The sequence below is a fragment of the Charadrius vociferus genome, unplaced genomic scaffold (genome assembly GCF_000708025.1).
Source record: "Charadrius vociferus isolate BGI_N301 unplaced genomic scaffold, ASM70802v2 scaffold123, whole genome shotgun sequence".
Classification (NCBI taxonomy): domain Eukaryota; kingdom Metazoa; phylum Chordata; class Aves; order Charadriiformes; family Charadriidae; genus Charadrius; species Charadrius vociferus.
The window spans coordinates 979080-1000035 of NW_009647425.1; the positions used below are offsets into that span (position 1 = coordinate 979080).

At 38.4% G+C, this 20956-nt stretch overlaps 1 protein-coding gene across 1 annotated transcript in view; it reads right to left on the minus strand.

The window, feature by feature from the left end:
- The window catches only part of DLGAP2 (discs, large (Drosophila) homolog-associated protein 2), a 101946-nt gene extending 82392 nt beyond the window's left edge, over positions 1-19554 (minus strand). The window contains exons 1-2 of the mRNA XM_009880529.1: positions 19494-19554; positions 3434-4503 (exon numbers count right to left, since the gene is read on the minus strand). Of these exons, the coding sequence (XP_009878831.1) occupies positions 3434-4435 (1002 nt within the window). The 5' untranslated portion in view covers positions 4436-4503; positions 19494-19554. The remainder of the gene's footprint in view (positions 1-3433; positions 4504-19493) is intronic.
- Between the last annotated feature and the right edge of the window lie 1402 nt (positions 19555-20956).

A 20956-nucleotide genomic window follows, 5' to 3' on the forward strand; every position in this document is an offset into this window, starting at 1 on the left:
AGGAATGACGTAAATCCAATCCGAGCTTTAGATGAGAAAAATAATCATTGTTTTATACAGCTTTATTTCTACTAATTTAGTTCTCTGAAGTTGTCCGCTTTAGGACTAGATGACCACTCATGCTGGAACAAGGCATATTGATCGAATCACCTTTAGCTCACAACAGCACAGCCCATGCAAGGAGACCCCCAGCTGCAAAGACTGCCTGTGGAGGAGCAGGGAATGTGAAACCCTAAGAAAGGAGCCAGAGTCTAAGCTCGGAGATTCACCAGGTTAAAGAAACACCTCCTTTCAACCCTAGGACGTGACTTAAGCTCATAATGTGCAGATGCCTTCAAAACCTCTTTTCTCATTTCCTGTTTCCAGCCATCTGTGAATTTGATAGAAGCTTGCTTCTTAGAAAGAAATTTCCTTTGTTCACTCTTCAGAGTTTCAGTCTTAAGGAAAAAGCAGCTCGGTAATTACTGTGGAAGACAAAATGGAAGCCCAGAAACACAACACAGAAAACATGGTCTCAAGCACAGGCCTAAGACACTGCCGTGGTCTTCTATTTTGGGACTCTGTATATCAAAACTCTTCAGTGGAAAACAGAAGTAACAATATTTTATATGAGTGTCGAAAGAAAAAATAACACGGAGATTAGTAGATAGAAAAGTGATGGGTACAGTGGATCCTCATTTAAGTAGGTAGCAGAGTAAAAGCCAAATATATATATAAAATTCATAATATTAAAATATAAACATAGAAAATTAATTTTTATTATTCTGGGGTATGTTTATGTATTCATACAGAAGACTGCTGAAGGAATACAATTTCACAGCTTTGCTTTAAAAAGAATTTAAAAATATATAGCTGACATCACTCAGGAGAAATGTCTTTTAATCTTATGTGCTTTAATGCTATAAACACAGAGATCCTGTGAAGGGCCTGGGGTTTTTCGCTAATCTGTTCACTTGTGCACCACAGGGAAATCTGCTGCTGCATAATCAGCTTCATAATCCCTTGAATTCTCATTTCCAGATATTCTGGAGCAAGGCAGCAAACTCTCCTGGCTAGCGATCCTGACATGTTTTTCTGCCTTTCTCAGTTTCTGAACCTAATGATTATTTTTATCCAAGTATTATTTAGTGATGCTTCTTACACTGCCATAAGAAAAGTTAAATATCCTTCCTCAGTTTTGCAGATAGAATAATTGAAGTGTGCAGTGATTTAATGAATTACACTTCCTGGGTCAGACAGAAAGGTCATGGCAGAACTAGTAATGGGACTTACATCTTTGCTCTTAATTATTACAGTGATGGCACAGCGTCCCTCAAAGTAGAAGTTTAAAAACTAAGCATTTAGTTATGACATTATTATAGGATCCCTGTGAATAGGCAATGGCTCCTATCCCATCTTTAAATGGGCTTAAAAACAAAGATCTCCGAGAAAGTCTCGTGCAGCAAAAATTCAAATTCACCTCTCTTTAAGCTGGATGAACCTACCAGTGAATGAACCTTCCTAATTACTGGATGAGAATTCCTTTCTGTAGTCATCCCAAATTCACAAAAAGCATAAAATAACGACTGCAAAACCTGTTCTTTCCTGCTTCCTAGGCTTGCTGCTGGGCTTGATCTAAAGCTTAGTGATAACAAAGTTAGTTTGTGAACTGAGTGTTTCACATTCACTTGAGGATGCTGATATAAGTTGGGAGTAAGGAGAAGGCTTCTGCAAAGAAAAATGAGATGTAAAGGGGCAGGGAGAAGAAACAATGAATCATGATGAGAAGGAAAGCAGAGATGCAGAGGTGTAGAGGAACGAGAGCTGCCTGTGTAGAATTAGGAGTACGTTGCGGTAAGGAAAAAGCTAGGCATACCTAAACTTCCCTGTAATGTCGGAGCTGCACACGTGGTTTTATAACACAGAAACAAATGGAAGTCTCTGCACAGGACACGTTTCCAGTTCTGGCTTGTTGAGTTAGATTAAAAGCTTCCAGGGAAGTGCAGACTGTTTTACATACATGAGAACTGTACTTGGATATGATGAAATATCACAGCTGTCAGTTTAAATCGGAATCAATTTGCATGGTAATGCTATGAGGGTTGCAATTTTGTTATTTTCCTTTCTCTGCAGTGAGGAACTTTCCCTGTTTCAGTAGGGAAGATTGATCCTGGATGTCTGCATCTGCATTTGAAAAAGTCTGGCTCTTCAATAGTCATTACTATTGGTCCCTTATTGCTCAGAGGGGAGAGAGCTCTGCACAGAAGTACAACTGTTGCTAGTCTGTGTTGGCTTCTGCAGAGTCCACAGGAACTGAAAATCTCTAAATGCATGTATGTGGAGATTTGCCCATGTTAATGTGAGAATCAGTTAAGTTCTGGAGAAAGAGAAGTTCCTTAAAAAGAAATAAAAGAGAAGGATGCTCAGAACAATGAGGTCTTTGCAGGCTCTACTTGGTAAAAGTACCTCAGGGAGTATTTGCATACTACGGTTTTTCCAGTGACAAAGTTAGCTGAAGAAGTTATCTTCCCAACCACTCCCTCCTTTCTGCTGTACTCCCGCTGCAGTTCTCTGTACACCCTGATGTGCTAATGACACTTCTCATGGGCCTGTGCTGGACCAAGGCCATGCAAATGATGTCAATGTCTAAACCAATATTTCGGAAGCTAATTTTTAAACCCATCTCACTTTAACATCCAGATCATCATGCAGCACCATAAATGGCTACACTAGCATGACTTTGGGGTGGCAAATGTCAGCAAGCAGCGGTATAAAAGTTTAAATGTAGGAGAAGGTGGGAACTTGGCTGCTGCTAAAGAAAATGAGTGTGCAGAACACCACCATGAACAGCCTGAGTACAAGGCCTGAAATAGTTCTCTCCCTGAGGTATCCATATAACTTTTAAGAAGGATAGCTTATAGTATGGTCTCAGGAGGTTCAGTTCATTATGATTTTGGGTGACCTAGTCACAAAAAGGAAGTGTGTGAGTAATCATCATCATGACAAAGCAATTGAGTACACCAGTAAATCTATTCTCCTGTTACTCAGAACAACCTGGAGAAAAAGAATAAAATAACACAACAACAGAAATTTACACAGTCTATTTTTAAAATTACTCATTTACAAATGTATTTGATGGACTTCTGGAAGAAGAGCCCCTTTTTTAGTCTGATGTATGGATTTTATTGAGATGTTCAGTGTGAACTCCAAAGATGAAAACACATCCATTGACCTTAAACTAATTTATATCACACCAGTTTTATTTAGTTTTTAATCTATGCTCTATAAACCAAGACAAAAGCTAGAGCTTTCTCACTTTCATGGAATATCTGCATTAGGTGAGCTGTACAGATATTCTTTAAAAGAGATACACAGATTGTGTTTTCACAATGACTTAATGGCATAAACAGTGATGCTTTTTTCATTAAAAATATTAAGAAAATCTTCCTCTTACCTGAAGGTAATGGCACGGCCTCAAGGAAGGTTTGATTTCCTGATGAACCAGAGGCTTATCTAAGTTCAATGATGATTTGCGATAAGCTTCTTTAGCCTGACTTACTGTAAGCGTGGACCAAGAACTCCTTTTCATATATTTACCATCAGGGGTCATTGCTAGCCCTTCACAAGCCGAACATTTCACGTCATTGTTACTTTTGGAAGTCTTCAATGAGAGATCCCCAAAATGCCCCTGGAGCGCCTCAGGGTAGCAATGGGATATATGATCTGTATGGTGCCTATTTACCACACTAGGGGTTCGGTAAGTGCTATCGCTGTCCAAATTATCATCAGAGCTCCACCAGCTGCTCATTCCAGATTTATGCTTGCTTTCTGGTTTTCGCTCCTTACTTTTACTCCTTTTGCTATGCTTGGAATGGTGCCCGTGATGATGGTCGTCCCCTCGACTGTCTCCCTTTGTTCCATTAACGTTGCCCTTGGATGATCCTTCCAGAGAATGAGATTTAGTAAAAAGTTTCTGGACTGAATGAACGAGATGGCGTATTCTTCCTGGGCTCTCACTGCGTTGTTCCGCAGCTGTTGAGGTCCTCTGGTACTGTAAAGTGTGAAACCCATCCCGGTGAAGAGGAAGCTGTTTCTCAAATTGGTCCAAAAGATTTGCAGGAATACGGTTAATCTTAGGGTTACCGTGAGACATGGTGCAGTCGTCTCTTGAGTCGTAATGTGAGCTGTAGTGCATTCTGGGGAAAGTGCTACTTGACATGTGATCGCCCATTACCATGGGCATCATCATGCATTCAGAATGAATGGAGCTGCGTGGCGAGCAACGATGGTGGTCCATCGGGCAACTCTCCGTGGGGCTGAGAAGATACGATTGCCTTGGCTCCTGCCCATGGTGAATATGGTCGTGGGTGTGTTCACAATCTTCAGGGGATGCTAAGCCACAAGTATGAGCTGAACATAACTGTGGTTGGTTGCGACTACCAGATAATCCTTTCATATTCCTCGGAGCAGGAGAGTATCTTTCTTCATTGAAGTGCTGAGAAGGCGACCATGAGTACTGCTGGTCTGTCAGGAGAACACAGAAAACCTATGTTATGTGTCTGATTAAAAGATTAACTTGCAAAATCCAAGTATATTGCAAAACTGAACATTTTTTCTCTATGGGCTTGATGGAAAGTCTCACCACTCATGGAATTTCATTCACCGTTTTAAACTGGTTAAAATTGCTCACTGTCAGCAATTTATGGGGTGAATGCAGCCTCCTTCCTGTTGGCAAAATTGTCTGCTAGCAGTTCTAAACTTTATGAAGCTATTTGTTAAGAAAAATTACTCAAATAGACTTAATGGATACATCCAAGTATTCAGTTTATTATTTGATATTTGGAATTCATACATCAATCTGTCATTTAAGTCATTTAAGTTACATGGGTCTACTGTCTATTTCTGAGGTTTCTTAGTTGGATATCTTAACATAAATGTATCGTTTCTCCATGGAGTCATTTTTGTATCAAACTAAACTTCATTTTCTTAAATAAATTGCAGCTTCAGGATAACAAGTTCACGGTTCATAAACATAAATAATAAACAGCAAGGAGAAAAAGAATATGAACATACTGAAATTAAGCTTAATTTTTATATCACTAAACAGTTCATGAATAAGCATTTCATACATTTCAAACATCTGTTATCCTTAGTCCAGAAGCATCATCTCTATTCCCCTATATATACAGTCTTCTCTATTAGGTAGGGGTTTTTTTCCTTTTTATGTCCAAATTACAAAATATTTATTTACTGACTCTCTGTTATTCCTGATAAAGCAAATATCTCTAGGTTCAAGCTACAGGTTTTTATATACTCAATTATTTGTTCCTGTGGATCATGTGCTTCAAGTTGTGGTTATTAAATAAGCATGATTACTAAATAAGAATAACTTGTAAGTAAAGATTTTGATACTCAAGCCTTTGATTTTTTTCTCTCATGCAATTTCTTGCAGCTGTCAAATGCTCCAAACAGAAAATTAAAAAAAAAAAAAACAGAACAAAACAGAAATGCTTCAATTTGATTTTTGCATTCACTTTCCCTCTTCAATTTCAGCTTATTTAAGCAACATTTCAAAAGCGGACAAAGATGCAGGGTGTGAGACAATTGTTCAGAGGATCAGACAGATGCATAAGTGTTTATACAACCCACTTAGCACAGTCTTTCTGCATATTTGCTCTAAAGGATCTAAATAATCTTGTGCAGGTGCCCGATACAAGGAAGTTGAAGGCCTCCAGCAGAATGGGAGCCAGAGAATATGTACTCATTACGTACAACAGCATAACCGGACACTGGAGACCAGCCTCTAGAGATAACACAGCAGCCAACTTTGAGGGGTTTCTAAACATATGTCAAAACTCTCCTAAATCATGCTCCCACTGCTGCTGAAAACTCAATGCCTGCATATGGTCATGAAACAAACCAATACCCATATCGCTTTAATTTCATTCAATTAACAAGTGTTACGTTGTGATACCTTCAGTTCAGAATGCAATTTGTTGCAAGTCTGTAGCATCAGCAATCTCACAACCTAAATGCTCTGAATTTCCTATAGTGGAAGATGTTTACATAATTTTATTAGATCATAATTTGAACAGAGCTTCACATAATCTTTTAAAATGAATGTAGCATTAAACTAATAAACAATAAATTATTCTTCATTTTAGGTGCAATTCTACCACACTAAAGTCAAAGATGGATTCAAGGGTCCAAATTTCACCTCCAGACTTTATCATGGTGTGAAACGGATGTGTGTGTGCATATATCCTTTTCTGATTCTATTTTGTTTTTATACTAGTTTCTTTTACTTAATTCTTGGCTAGTTTCAGATTAAAATAATAACTTATTACTGTTCATTACTCAGTCTGTTGTACTATTTAGGTTATAATACCCTGCATAAATGTAGTTACAAAAAGGAAATATAACTGTTTCTCTGAAATAACATGATTTTGATTATCCAATTAAAAGTAGAGCTATATATAGACAAGGTAGTAAATTGTAACAGTGCATTGGGATTCAGCCACATAAGTAGCACTGTAATTAATGGTACTTAACCCAGTATATTACCAGACATTATCAGGGGAACAATAATGGTCCATGTGTTGAACTTAGACTGTGCTTCCCATAAAGGTTTCCTAAAGAACCTGACAGAGATTACTGTGTTAGTTCCTACAATCCCATGAGATGTGGAAGGCACCATTCTCCTTTTACAGAAAAGGAAACTGGAATACAGGCCACATTTTCCAAAGTGCTTGTGGATTTGCTGATTTTCATTTTCACAGTGGTGTGTGCCAGAGAGAGGTGGAAAGAGGCTCTTCAGTCAAACTGACAGCACGATGAGAGTCAAACCTGAGCCTTTTCGTTGCAATCTTGCACACCTATGAATGAAGGTAACTCTTGCACTACATTACTGAATCACTGTGATGCATTTAAAAAAAAAAAACTGCCAACAAATGGAAAGGCATGGCAGAGATCCAGAAGGAAAGAAAGAGTTAGCCAGGAATACAATGCCCATTTAAACAAGTTCCCTAGCACAGAACTGCTAATGCCTGGTGATTTCTTTAGGCCTCATGCAGCATCAAACATGGCCCAGAACACTTCAAACATTTTTATCCCGTTACATCCCTAGGTATATGAGACAGCATGATATGATTGCACAGCAACGGATAATCTAACAACAGTTTTTCCATCCCTCATGACTCCCTATGATCCTAGCTCAGTGCAACTGTAGAAAAATGCAATTTTCCATATGTTGCTTTCACAGCCTTATAGCATTTTATGTGCCTCATGGAATTTCTGATTTTTTTTTTTGTTTGTTTGAAACACAGTAGTTACAAACTACCATAGGCATTTAATACGCGTAATCAAAATAATTAAAAACTGAATTAAGAAGGCAGCATTTTCCAAATTTTCACCTCTTAAATCTGCCATAGAGAGTAACTGATAGTAGATAAAGTCCCAAATTACTTACATGTGCATAATCTAAATTTATCACTCCAATTAGGTTTGGGCTTTGCTTGGGACATCAAACCTGTTCTGTGTTCTAGGCTCCATTACTTCTTCTTACAAATCATCTGAAAATCTTCAAAATTTTGCTTTATAATATATAAATGTATCAAGTCATCTGTGCTTTGTACTATTCAGTCAACTTTGCTCAGGAGTCCTGTTTCAGGGCTTGAAGAAACAGTCGAGCTTTGGCTTAATGAATTACCCTGTGATACCAGACCAGCGTAATTGACCATGTGCTAGCTCTTAGCCTGCCAGAAACCCAAAGAAAAATGTGCTAGCTTAAAACTCAATTAAGTTAACGTGCTTTTCTAGCATTTGCAAGGGGTTAGAAGTGTGTCTGTGGTCAATGTCCACAGCTCAGCTGATTCATAAAAATTTTGTAAAGTTACATTATTAATGTGTTTTTCTCAGTCCTTGAAAAAGAATTTTAAGATTTTGGTATAACAAATTAATGCCAGATTTATGCAATAATGACAGATTGGACTGTAATTTTAGTCTATTTCTTGAAAATAATGGTATCTAGAATAAAAGATAAGCTTTTATTTTTATTTTGTCTTAGGGTAATCACACTAAAAATATAAAAGCAATTGAGGATACTAATGTCTAGTCCCTTAAAGAAAGTGACACCATCAGAAGCAAGAAACTGAAGGGAGACAGAAAAACAAATAAATGGAACCCAAAACAGATAGAGGAACAGGAACAGAGAAAAAAAATATATTATATGTGAGCACAGGAATGGCATTTTTTTAAAGTTTCATCAGAGCAAAATGGAGTCTTTCCATTGACTTCAATGGATAGTCAGATAATACATAAAGACTGCAGGAGGCACCTACACCAAGACATAGGCTGTTATTTCAGAAAGAATCCAGTAATTCCAAAATCCCCAAAACCCCTTGATGCTCTTCTTTTAAGAGACTACTGTACAGATATAAGTCAACCTTTAACCTTGACAGATGGAAGGATTTCTGCATCCCCTCCTATCCATTTCAACTCTTTACCTGTTATGCCATGTCCTTTTCTGCTCTTTTCCTGTTTTTTCCTTCTGGACTTTCTGATGCTAAAAGAGTTGCTCCTATTCCAAGCAGATGTTAGTCTGCCTGTCTTCAGGGACTGGTCACAATTTTTAGAGCATTCAAGCTTCTTCCTTGTGCCAGTCAGTATTAAGGGAAGAAAGAGAGGTTCAAGAACCAACAATATTTTTTTGAAATAATGAATTAGAATTAATATTAATGTTCTTCGGCAAAAGGGCTAAAAAACTCTAAGCAATGAAAAATAAGGGCAATGCATCTCTAGAGTTCCTGGAACACTGCGCTTTGCTAGAGAGAATCAATGTAAAAACAGTGGAAACCTCTCTGACATTCAAAAGAAGTGCAGTTCTCCACAAATCTTTTTGTTCAAATCTTTTTGTGTGTTACGTATTGAATGGAAGCTTTTGGAGCATAATAATAATTCCTGGAACTACTAAAGGGCGCCTGATTTTTGCTTTTATTTATTTATTTATTTATTGCAAACTACTTCTTTTTCTATTGAGAAATTAATTTAAATTGCTTTAACCTTATAAGCCCCTTGGTAAACTGCTTACCCATCTGAAACACTTGCGCTCTTTTCATTGGAGAATAAACAGCTCTTTTGTATAGTGTAACCAGTAAAATGCATTGCTGAAAACAGATACCTAATCTCGCTGTCAAAAAGATGTGGTATAGAAAACCAGACTGCTGCATTGTGCTGTTTCACTCTGTTCAATTAGTGCTGCAATGTATTATGAAAAAAAATGTACTCATATCTTAACCTATAACTAATACCAATATTACATAGTGTAAAAACAAGTATATTAATCAAATAAGTAAATATTAACTATTAAAATGAATAAATAAAAGGCTTTAGCTGGAGATTTGTCTGCCCAAGGACTGCAGTAAGTAGCATTAGATGAGCGCTCTTTCCTCATTAACTTGTTATAGTATTTTTCTCTGTTTTATTCTAACCTTGAAAATTAGTATTTGCAGGGATTGAGAAGAGGGAATAACCTGCCAAGTGTAAGGAAGAAATTCTGGAAATGCCTTAAGCTGCTGTTCCAGTCTCATGAGATTTCCAACCTATTTATGTAGCACATCACCTTGTATAAAATTTACATAAAACTGCAAAGATTGGGTGACTACCTGACTTCAACCTCCAGCTTTAGAAGATGACTTGTATTTTCCGTTACACTGACTTGCATTTGCACTGCATACAGTGCATTCACCCATCTGTGAATTCCTACCCAACAGCTCAGGCTGCTTACTTGAAATATTGAACTTTGAGTGGTAGCATCCCCTCAAAAATAAGTAATATCGACTCTCTCAGGACTATTGCAACAAGGTACTTTAGGCACCCAGCCTCCCTGAACAGTCAAAGGAGAGAAGTAGGCAGTTCTGAGGATCTAACACCAAACACGAACATGCCCAGGGCCATCAAGCGATCACTAGCCATTGGCTGCCTATTCCTGTCTTGTTCTGACAAGCCTGAAAATGAAATACCTCTCTACTGAGGATCCTGAGCGGTCCCTGTGGTGGACACATATGGCTGTGTTCATGCTAGTAGACTAAACAGAGCTGGAGGACGTGATCAGTCCATGCAGTCAAACTGTTGCTGTCATAGTTCCATCCTATGTAAACAGGACTCTTCCAACCAATATATAGATATGATTTCAAGAGTAACAAGGGCCAAAGATTGTTACAAATGTGCTGTCTGGATTTGTTTTTATTTTGGAGTATGAGAAACTGGCATGATTCACCTCAGCCTGGAGTACATATCTAAAATATGTCAGATGAATACCACCCTTCGTCTGCTTATTTATCTCTGCTGACTACAGTGGAAACGGTGGATGACAAGTTCCGATGCAGAAAACTACATCATAAGTATATAAATTTAGGTGATCTGAGGCACATGTCTAATGCTAAAACATGGAAAATGATTTGACAGCCCAAGCTAATTCAGTTGAACCACGTGACGAATAATGACCAAGGGCAAGATGTTTTTTATAACTCCCGTGTTAGATAAAAATGGACATGCAAATTCTATTCCTAAAACAGCATCAGTGACCAGAACATATCAATTTGGAGTCAAGTCAGAAAACCCAAAGGGAGAAGTAAGAAGCACTTGGAGTGCTGCCACTGATTCAGTACAGTCACGGTTTCGAGCACTGACGCAGATGTCTGCAGGTGGAACAAATATTTGATGGCACCCAATCATACTCTTCAGCACAACAATTCTCCATCCATCTTTCAAACAGAGATTAGTAGATTGGCAATCCAACATCCCAAGGGGTTTATTGCTGAGATAAATAAGCAAGGGTATATATTAAAAGCAGTGGAGAATAACTGTTGATGAGCGAGAATGGGATCTTTGAGGTGGCGGGGTGGGTGGTGGAGGTATTGAATTTCAGGGGACGCAGTACAATATACTGGGAGGAAGAAAAGCAAAGAGAACTGTGATCACTGGGGAAAGCTGTGACCAGGGACATGTTAAAGCAGGGTTACAACACCGGCTCCTGTGAAAAAGAAGAAATGTAGAAACAGTATTTGAGGAATGATGACATCCCACATCTTATAGGTGGAAGAATGGGCACTTGGACTGTATGGGGAGGATGAGAGGCACAATATTGTACCCATGCCATGACAAAGTACAGGACAGATATCCATTAGAGGCAATATGAGATTTGCAAGAAGCTCCACGGTTTGGAGTGGAGGGATGCAGGGAGTCCTCAGGATGGTGCAAAACTAATTTCCATTGGCTTGAAGTGTATGATGTTCTAGTACTGATTGATATGTAGCACACAGACCTTCACAGTGCTTATCAAGTTTGAAGTACATTGCTACCACTCACCTTTTCAACAGTGCTGTGACAGAGGTAAGTCCACAAAATGCTTTATGGCTAACATTTTTTCAAAGAATCTGTATGATCAGTGAAGCTTTTGAAAAAAAATATTAAAGTATCAGGATTAGATTGACCTAAACTAAGCTGCTTCTGAAGAAATACAGCTGTATGGAGTCAACCAGGGCTTCATTACGTGAATATCATTGAACCATTAGTTATAAGAAAATGGGTTATAATGCTTCCTAATATAGACCAGAAAAGCTAGCCCAACTTCTTTTGTACCTTGTTGCACCTGGCTTTATGGACTTCTTTTCTTAAAGGAGAAAATTTTGCTCGTTGCAGTTACTAGTCAAATACAGGAGACAGCTTCCCTTGGTGTCATTAAAACTGCAACCATTTTCTCAGCAATTAAAAAAAGGCAAAGTAATTGGGTAGTACAGCTCAAAGATATACACAGAAATCTACACACAACTATAGAAGTAAATGGGAAGTCCTTGTCACACTGACGGTAATGATAAATCTCCCATTAACTTCACTGGGGTCGGGGTTAGTTCTAAACATTTGCTGAGAAAAGTTCTTGGTCAGTTTACCTATGAATCCTGGTGTCACTTCAGGAGGATCACCTCTAATAAACAGGGCTGTATTTTACAGAAAGTACCATTCATGCTGGACTGGAATAAATGTGTTAGAAGCCTTGGAAGCATCCCCAGTCAGGAAGACGGTGACATGGAAGGGTGAAACCGGTTCTGCTGAAATACTACCATTGATAGCGTCGGGGCCAAGATTTAACCCCCAGGATCCAAACCACTTGGACCAACTATTCAGCTGAATGGAACTACCAAATCTTCAAGATTTCTCTTCTAATAAGAAATACTTATAGTGGATTCTTAAATGAAAATCAAACAAAAGAAATAATGCTGATATTTATGAACTTCTTCCTTGAATTAATTTTTTTTGCTTAGTGTTTCTGGAACTCTTCTGAATTTTTCCTTTATTTATGATGATATATCACGGAGGAAGTTTACCATCCTCTGTAATACTGAGGGGACACAAGAACTAATGTTTCTATATCCAAGCAAAATATTTATCATACATTCCTTCTAAATTGCCTTCTATGATTACTTTAAAACATGGATATATTTTAAAGATTTTGCTTATTTTATAGAGTGCTCTTCTGGGAAAGAAATATTCCAAGCATTAATTCTCAAAAGCATTGATTATTGCCACAGAACATATGACTGTTTAATTTAAAATACCTTTCTATTTCAAAAGCCCCTTTAGTTTTTTTTTAAAGCATTCAATACAGCTTTTAAATTGTCAGAACTGAAGAAAATGTCTTGATTTTCTGTTTGCTTCAGCACCAGTTCTTTGCAGCCTTTTGATTCACCAAAAATTTCAGAGTTTCAGCCTTGGTCTGACCCAAAACAATTATTTCTTTTACTTTTTGGATTTCATCATTATCTGCTCAGCTGTACACCCTTGGCACTGCCTCTTGCTGCTTTGTCATTGTATTGTGAACTTTTCTACTCAGCTCAACCCACTGAGATGGAGGAGGTCTCATCCTGATTTTCCTATGGGGTGCAGGAAGAAACAGCAGCCTGGTGACAAGTTCCCTTTTAAACCTGTTGCCATAGTAACAGGCAGAAAACTCTTTCCGTAACCTTCAGACTGGGAATTTTTCAAATCAGGGTGCCGTCTCTTTTCTGCCTGGCTGAGCTCTGGTTTGGGTCTGTGAGAAACATTGCAAATATTAATTGCCTTTTCCCACAACCATTAGCACCCAGATTTTCCTTGTGGCAGTGAAGGGTCAAACTGTGAACTGTGCTCCTGGGACAACGTGGTGGTGTAAGCACCCTTGGCAAGTTTGAGTCAGGGCATCTTAATATGCTGCTGTCCAATTATTTATGAAGAGAAATTACTTTGCAAAAAGACAGAAAAAACAAACAGAATTGCACAAGAAATTTGCAATGAAAGGTGACAGCTGAACTCACCAGTGAAAGCCTGGACTGTATTAGCAGTATTTGCTGGTCTTTGTCCTGCTGCACTAGTTACACTACTGCAAATCCCCTTAGGAAGACAGACTGAATTCGGGACCTATATCAGAGACAGCCGTGTGGTCACGTACCTCCATGCTGGAAGTACCCACATCACCCTGGTTGTGCCAATACAAACCATCCCACCCTTGACAGAACCTAAGCAGCCTATAATGAACATGGAGGTAGAGCATGGTAACTTTTTTCTGGGCAAATGAAGCGTCATTTAAGCTGCCCATCATGGGAATACATTTACAAGGCTGCACATTTTATCCATTTGAAAGGAGAGAATACAGTGAAGGCACTCAGTGAAGAAGGCAGGCACGGCGAAGCAGCCAGATGAGTCAGTCTCTCATCTCCGTTGCAGCCATTGCACGCTCTGTGGGAAAGGAAATGTTTTGGATCCACTGTGCACCCAGGTGTTACGGAGGTCAGTGAGGCATGAGGGAGAGAAAAACGTCCCTCCTTCGCTAACATCCCACATCCCAAGTGTGAAACTCAGGCTGTGTCACCGTCTCCTCACTTCTTCTCTCTTTTCCCTGGAAAGGTCTTTCATTCTTTCCTGTGCAGACACTGGAATTAGTTGTCTGGATGTGGTCTAACAATGGGATAAAGCTTCCCAGTTTGGAAAAAACATTTCCTCTACAACTGAACTTGGGAGCCTCCTCAGCTGGACAGCCCTGTCTGAATGCAGAAATCATTTAGAACAAAAAAATATTTGCTTCTTGGCAAAGTAAAGAATGTGTAAACCCCTTTGTATTCTGTAGTAGAAATGGATGAATAATTCATAACAAATAACCTATTTGATTAATCTTACATCCTTACAAATATCTTCTCTTGTTTGTGAATTGACCTTGGGCCTAATGGGATTTTTGCAGAGTTATCTGACATTATGAGGTGTTTAATTTTTACAAATAGCTTCTGGTCTGCAGATTGTTAGTAAGCATTTGTTGCCAACAGCCTATAAATAACATGCAGGCTAGTTAGCATGTTTTTATATGATCCTCAGGCCATATGATATGATTTTGTTCTGTGACTGAAAGGAATTCACAGAATAAGCTCTCACGCATAACTAAAAGGAAAAAATTTATTTTCTGAAAAACATTCCCCGTTATTTCATTAATATTTTCTGTGGTCTTGATCATCACATCAGTAAACTTCTACACTACAGTTTCTGGGTACAGGAAAAGGAAGGATTTGAAGTGGAATTATTTAGAGGTACAATGGAATAATAAAAAAAAAAGGCCTTTTTCTGGCAGTATCTGTTCAGCTAGTCCCAATAAGCAAATAAGATGGTGACAGAGAAACATATCAGGGCACCTCATATTTAAAACCTCTTGTAAGTTTAAAAGACTTTTATATCTCCATACCAAACCACCTGTCTACTTATTTTTATTATATGGAAGAAAGATAGTCCTGTGGTTAGAGGATTAACTGGGGAAATCTGCAGTCAAGATTTTGTGTCCAGCCATGAATTTTTTGAATGGTCCAGGATAAGGCCGTGGGGAGTGATGACAGTGGCCACTGAGAGGCTTGACCTTGCCTCACTGGGTTAAAGATAACCTTTGAGGATATCTCTGGTAGACTCCCTGCCTCAGTTCTCCATAGCACAAGAATAAAAGTAACTTCTGTATCTGTGAGGCTTTGTATAAGAAAGCAGGGAAACAGTCAGCCTCTGGGATAATGCCCATCTAAGAATTTAAAATAAAGTATTTGTCACTGTGCCTGCTAATTGCAGGTGTCACTGAAGCAGTTTATTCTGTGCGGCCAAGCCCTGTGTCTGACTGAAGTTCCACCAGCTCCAGTCAAAGCCTACAGCTGTTTAACCATCCTGGGATGCTCTGGGTGAAGATGGACCGAGGCATGGATGTGGCACAGAGGAGAGCCAAACACGCACTGCCAAACCCTTGCCTGTCCTTGGGAAAATTTCCTGTCGTGCCTGTTATATGAAGCTAAACCCCATGAAAAGTGCAAAGTGTTCAGACACTGACTGCACTGAGGAAGGCTGGGTAATTAGGTAGAAAGACAGACAGACTGGAAAGTCAGGCCTTTATTTATTTTTTTTTTTCAAGAATGGCTATATCCTTTCTTCCTTTCAACACATAAGGTCATAAAGGCACGATCACGCAATCAACAGTGATTGAATAACCATGAGTTACTGTCTGACACTTGAACCATAGCAATTAATCAAAAGCACGACTGCATCAACTGTGAAATAAAAATACATTTTCGTAACCTGCCCTTAAACTCCTTTACACTCCCTTACAGTTTTACTTTTCAATTGGGGCAAGTTAAGAGCATGATTAGTAACTGCAACCTGGTTTATAGGTTTTAACCTTTTTCTTAACCTCAACTCAACATCCTTTCCTGAAGAGAAAACAATAATTTACTGAGACAAAAAGCCTTTAGTGCGAGTTATCTTTCTTTGCTTAACATTTGAAGCTGCGAAGTGTTAAACTTGTGTAGAATAAATGTTTTCCTTACCTATAAAAAGGAGTTAAGGTAATTTTTCAATAATCTATTTTTCCCTCTTTCGTGTACTACCCATCTTTCCTGTAGACATGTTTCTTTTACTATTTGAATGCCGTTTAAACATGGCACATTTTCCATATGTGTCTTGTTGAGATTGCACTACTTGCTTTTGACAACCAGAGCAAATTGTTGCTTTACTGTATACATGCCTAAAGTAAGTAAGATTGTGATAAGTTTCCATTTTGCATAGAAAAGAGTAGTTTCATAAAATGTTTATTTTCTAATAAATTACGTTGTTCAGATTTCATAGCCACTGGCTAGAAGAATGCTTGGAATTGGAAGAACTCCAGTTTCCATAAGACTTAGAGTGAGCTGCTTGAGATCACACATGTTGGATCTCCTGCTCCTACCACCATGCCCTGCTACCTTTATCAGGTCGCTTATTTGAGATATTCCTAGTGAAAAGAATAGGAATTTTTGGTGTGAGTCTGAATCTTGTAACAGTGACATTACTTAGCACCCTGAACTCTGTTAACAAATAAATGGTAATGGAAAAGCTATGAAATATTGCTCTTCAGAACAGACTATGAATGCTTGGGTAAGCTTTTTTTTGAAGGAATCCATTGCATTTCTGCCTGTTTTAACTAATGAGGTCTTTTATAGAATCAATAATGTAAAAGAGTTGAGATCAGTCCCATCCCTTGATACCTATTCCCAATTAAGGCAGTGGATCATTGTATTAATAATATTATTTAGTGACTATTCAGCATTTTCGCTCTGGTGGGATAGTGTGAAAACATTAATTAATCCCCAGCAAAGCCCTGAAACCTCACTAGGAAATATTAAACCCGTTTTACAAATAAGGGCCTGGAGCCAGAGATTTTTCAGTACCAGAGAGATTGTAACTTGAAGCTCCTTGGGACCGTGAGCAGGTACGAGAGTCTAGAATAATGAACGGCCCTGCACTTACAGCTACCTTAAAGAATACCATCTCTACTCTTCCTTGACTTGGGGCAATTATTTTACTTCTCAAGGAAAGTCCTTTCTGTGTTTTTTTCTTTTTTTTTCAGGAATGAATGTCTCTAGCAGTCCTTCAGACTGAGGCTGTTCATACAAAATAATTACATAGTCATTGGGTTAGAGAGAGAGAGAGACCATTTCGATAGCTCAGTGATTAGAGTATCCACCCAGATTCAGATTTTTCTCCAATGAATATTTAACTTTATACACTTGTAACAGCAGAAAAAAAAAAAAAAAAAAAAGTGGAGACTGAGAAAGATCTAATAGTTTGTAGCTTTTGCACCAATGTTATGTTTATTTCATGGATTTGAACTCAAATCTTCAAGTAACGGAACGCAACACTGGGGGACAGACAGACAGATATGTTCCAGCTGTCTGTAGAGGTGTTAATCCCTAGCACAGCTGTAAGTACAAAACTTGTCTACACCTAACTGACTACCCCAAAACTTTTATAAAAGTCTTCCCAATTTCCATCTTCCATAGTATGCTCCTTCTTGTTTTACAGGTATTCTCTCTAAGGGAGAATGGGACACCATATGTTTTTACATTACTGATGGTATTCAGTCCACCTATTTTGGCAGCTAACTCAGGAGGACACAATTTCCTTCTGAAAATATTAAAGCCATTCACCTCTCTCCATTCATTACCTAGGGATCTTTGGTACTTACTTTCAGAGGACTCCAATAGGGACCCAAAATTTAGGAGCAAGGACAGATCTTTCCTTGCTTTTAGCATATTTATTTTTTCAGTCCTCTGGCCATAAATAGCTGAAGCTTTTGAAAGCAGCTTAGTTTCTTTGTAGTCTGGTTGCAATTTTATTCTTGTTTTTCACTTTCCTGTTGCTCATTTCTGTTGACTAACCCCCCATCTTCTTCCTAATCAGGGATGATAGGGATGATTGATCAGTTTAGCGCATATCTCTGTTTTAGTCTTTGATTACCTATTTCATATGAGGGTCCTTACTCTGGTAGACACCTGACGTTTAATAGTAGTGACTTATATTTCATTTACTCTGGCTTCAGAAATTCTGCAGTTATTTCTCAACCAAATAGGAAGGAGAACAATTTTGACATACTTCTAGGGCATGATTCATCTCACCCTAAGTTAAGCTTCTAAAGTAGGCCAAATCTGCTATGTCCTAGAAAAGTCTATCACTCTTCATTGACTCTAAAGGAAGTCCAGGTATCTACAGTTTAGATGTCCATATCTGAATTACTTTCCAGATGTTAGATCGGATGAATTCTTCTCCGGGGCAGCTGAACTCCTTCCTGTGTGCTGTGAAATGGGGCAGCAGGGTAAGAAACCCCCCAATGTCCAAGAAGGCTGAGACATGTGCTCAGTCTATGATTCCTCCATGGGATTCACTTGTGAGATTCCTAGTGTTTAACTGTGTCTTCCCTCTTACACTAGTTTAATTAAGGAAGAAACTGACTGAAAGTTCTTCAGTCTCTTCCTTAACACATGCTTCTGTCTGATCTTTGGAACTTAGCCCATAGCGTTTTTTCTCTTTTTTTTTTTTTTTTTTTTAATATCAATTGGACAAACAAGTCCAATACAGATAATTTTACACTGAACTTTATGGAACTCCTTGACTTGAGTGTAACTGAGTGTTAACACAACTTGCTTTAGAAAATCCTGTTCTAAGAGATTATTTAAACATGCCCTGCCCAAATTTATGCTCCTTGTTCAAACTGTTGGGTTTTTTTTTCCTTAATATGGCAACCATGATTTATCTTCCTATCAATGTGCAACAATAAGGTCAGGGTTAGAGTTTATAGTATTCTTGTCAAACACAAAAATATCCCAATAACGCAAAATAAACTGTTGCAATGTTTTAACATGAACATATGCATAAAAGGAGAAAAATTACTGTTATACTAACTTCTGAAATGTAGGTATAGTCACTTTGAATAAAGGGAGCCTTAACTAGCAAACACACAGAAACCACTTTCCATATTTGTCTTCCAAAAATAACCACATAAAGTAATTGCATATAAATCAGAATTTTGATGGAGTTCATATAAAACAGTGACAATCTGAATATGAAATTCCGGGAACAGGCACTCAATTTTGCACAGTCTCAAAGGTATAAATCTGGCTACACTGAGGCCAGTGGGACATTTTACTACTAGCTTTGTGAGACAGAGGTATCAAGATTTCACTTATGGGCTCTATGAGTTTCTGGTTTCTTCTTCCTTCTGTGTTTTTTTTTTTTTTTTTTTTTTTTTTAATAAAAATTTTTCTAATTAAAAGGTAACATTGGAAACTCTTTCTGCAATTATTATGTTTTCTAAGGGATAAGACAAAAAGAAAAAGACAAAAGAAGGAAAGTTGATAATTTCCTTGAACACCTTCTTTTGAACTGTTGGTTGCCTGGATGTTACCCAAATCTGATGTTTTTCTACTTTCAATTCTCTAACCTTATATAGCAGGTGAGAAATTCCCAGAAGGGTTGGACTGAGAGGTTTTTGGACACCCTCATGAACACTGCCTGGTGCCATGCCTGGTGTGGGCTTTGTGGCTGGAGAAAGGCTGTGCCACCGAGCAGCCTCCTGCCTCCTCACCCCCCCAGCGGCACCCAGCCTCTGCGTGTACAAGCAGTACAAGGTATCTGTGAGATGGTATCTGTACCTAGCTCCTCCTCTGGCGTCCCTGGAAAACTGAAGCCCGACTTGAGCAGATCGCCACCCTCTTCTTCTGAAAAGACAGAAACAAAGTAGCTATTTAATAACTCTGATATTTTTGTACATCCAGACATAAACTCTCCACTAGTTTTTAAATCCAGCAAGTCATACCTATTGCCATTCAGTATCTCTGATACCGTGAAGCTGTTGAGGCACTATTAGCTGCAGTATCTATTCGTCTTTGCCAGTTGCTCTAGTGTTCTTCTATTATTTTTTTTTAATTGTGCCAGACGTTTTCACATCACTAATATCATAATATTCATAAATGCCTTTTTTTTTTAACATCTTTTACATTGTTCTTTTCAGCTTTGCTTAGTCACATTGAATTCTACTGCCTTTTAGCCTTAATGTACTTATTCCAGGAAGAATCATTATTGTCAGTCCTCCAGTTGTACCGTTAGCACTTCCCACCTCTGATGATAATAATGCCACTCATGATTCTCAGGCCATTTTCTTTACCTTTTATTCACAACCATTTCCATTCTGCAATTCTGAACTCTGATAATGATGTGACGGTGACTTTCTCCTATCAATAACATTTGCTTTTGTGCCAGAGACAACTTCTGTAATTCTGGAAGAGTACTTAAGCTCAGATTATATGTCTCTGCTGTATGAACGCAGCGAGGTATGCAGAAACGTGCCGAATGGCCTGAGCGCAGCTCTCAGCTAGCCTGCATGTATCACCTTCCCAATTGAAGCTTGTCACCTCTGCATTGCTCTCTTGTGACACTGGCATACCAATTAATTTGGACCTGGCACCTAGCTCAGATATATCTAACATGGAGCTGCATTTGGAAAACTGGGTCAGGAATGCTTCCTTAAGGTACAAGATTGGCTTGAAAATACTTAGATTAGGATACAAAATTTCACAGTAACATGTTTCATGTAAGCACACAATACTATCTATTTAATGGGGTTTTTTTGTTTGTTTGGTTGGTTTTTTTTCCTTATTATCCATATTTGCTAGTGCCTCAGCTGAGTGGAAGTTGTTTGAGTATATACAGCCTTCTGCTGTGCTCCTTCTTTCCATCTATGTTACATGCACAGACACCTCAAAAGAACAGCACAAGAATGGAGTACGCCACAGCCCCTCACTGTACGGTCAACCAGCAATTCTTCACAGAAAGACAAAATCACGTATTGCAGACCATGTTTCTGTAGTGCATGACTGAGGACTGATGACTTCTAAATAATTCACATCAGTTAAAGTTCCCCATATCCTCAGGCAGACATTCCCGTAGATTTGAATCATCTCAGACTTTTCTTAAGAGTACCTCAATCCCTGTATCAGACAAGCTGGTTTTTGCGGTTCCGCTTACCACAGACACACAATTTTCCCTGTTTCAATGCTCCATTTAACAAATACATGCACTTTGTGTATTTCTTGATCGTGGTTGCACTTTTTATTTG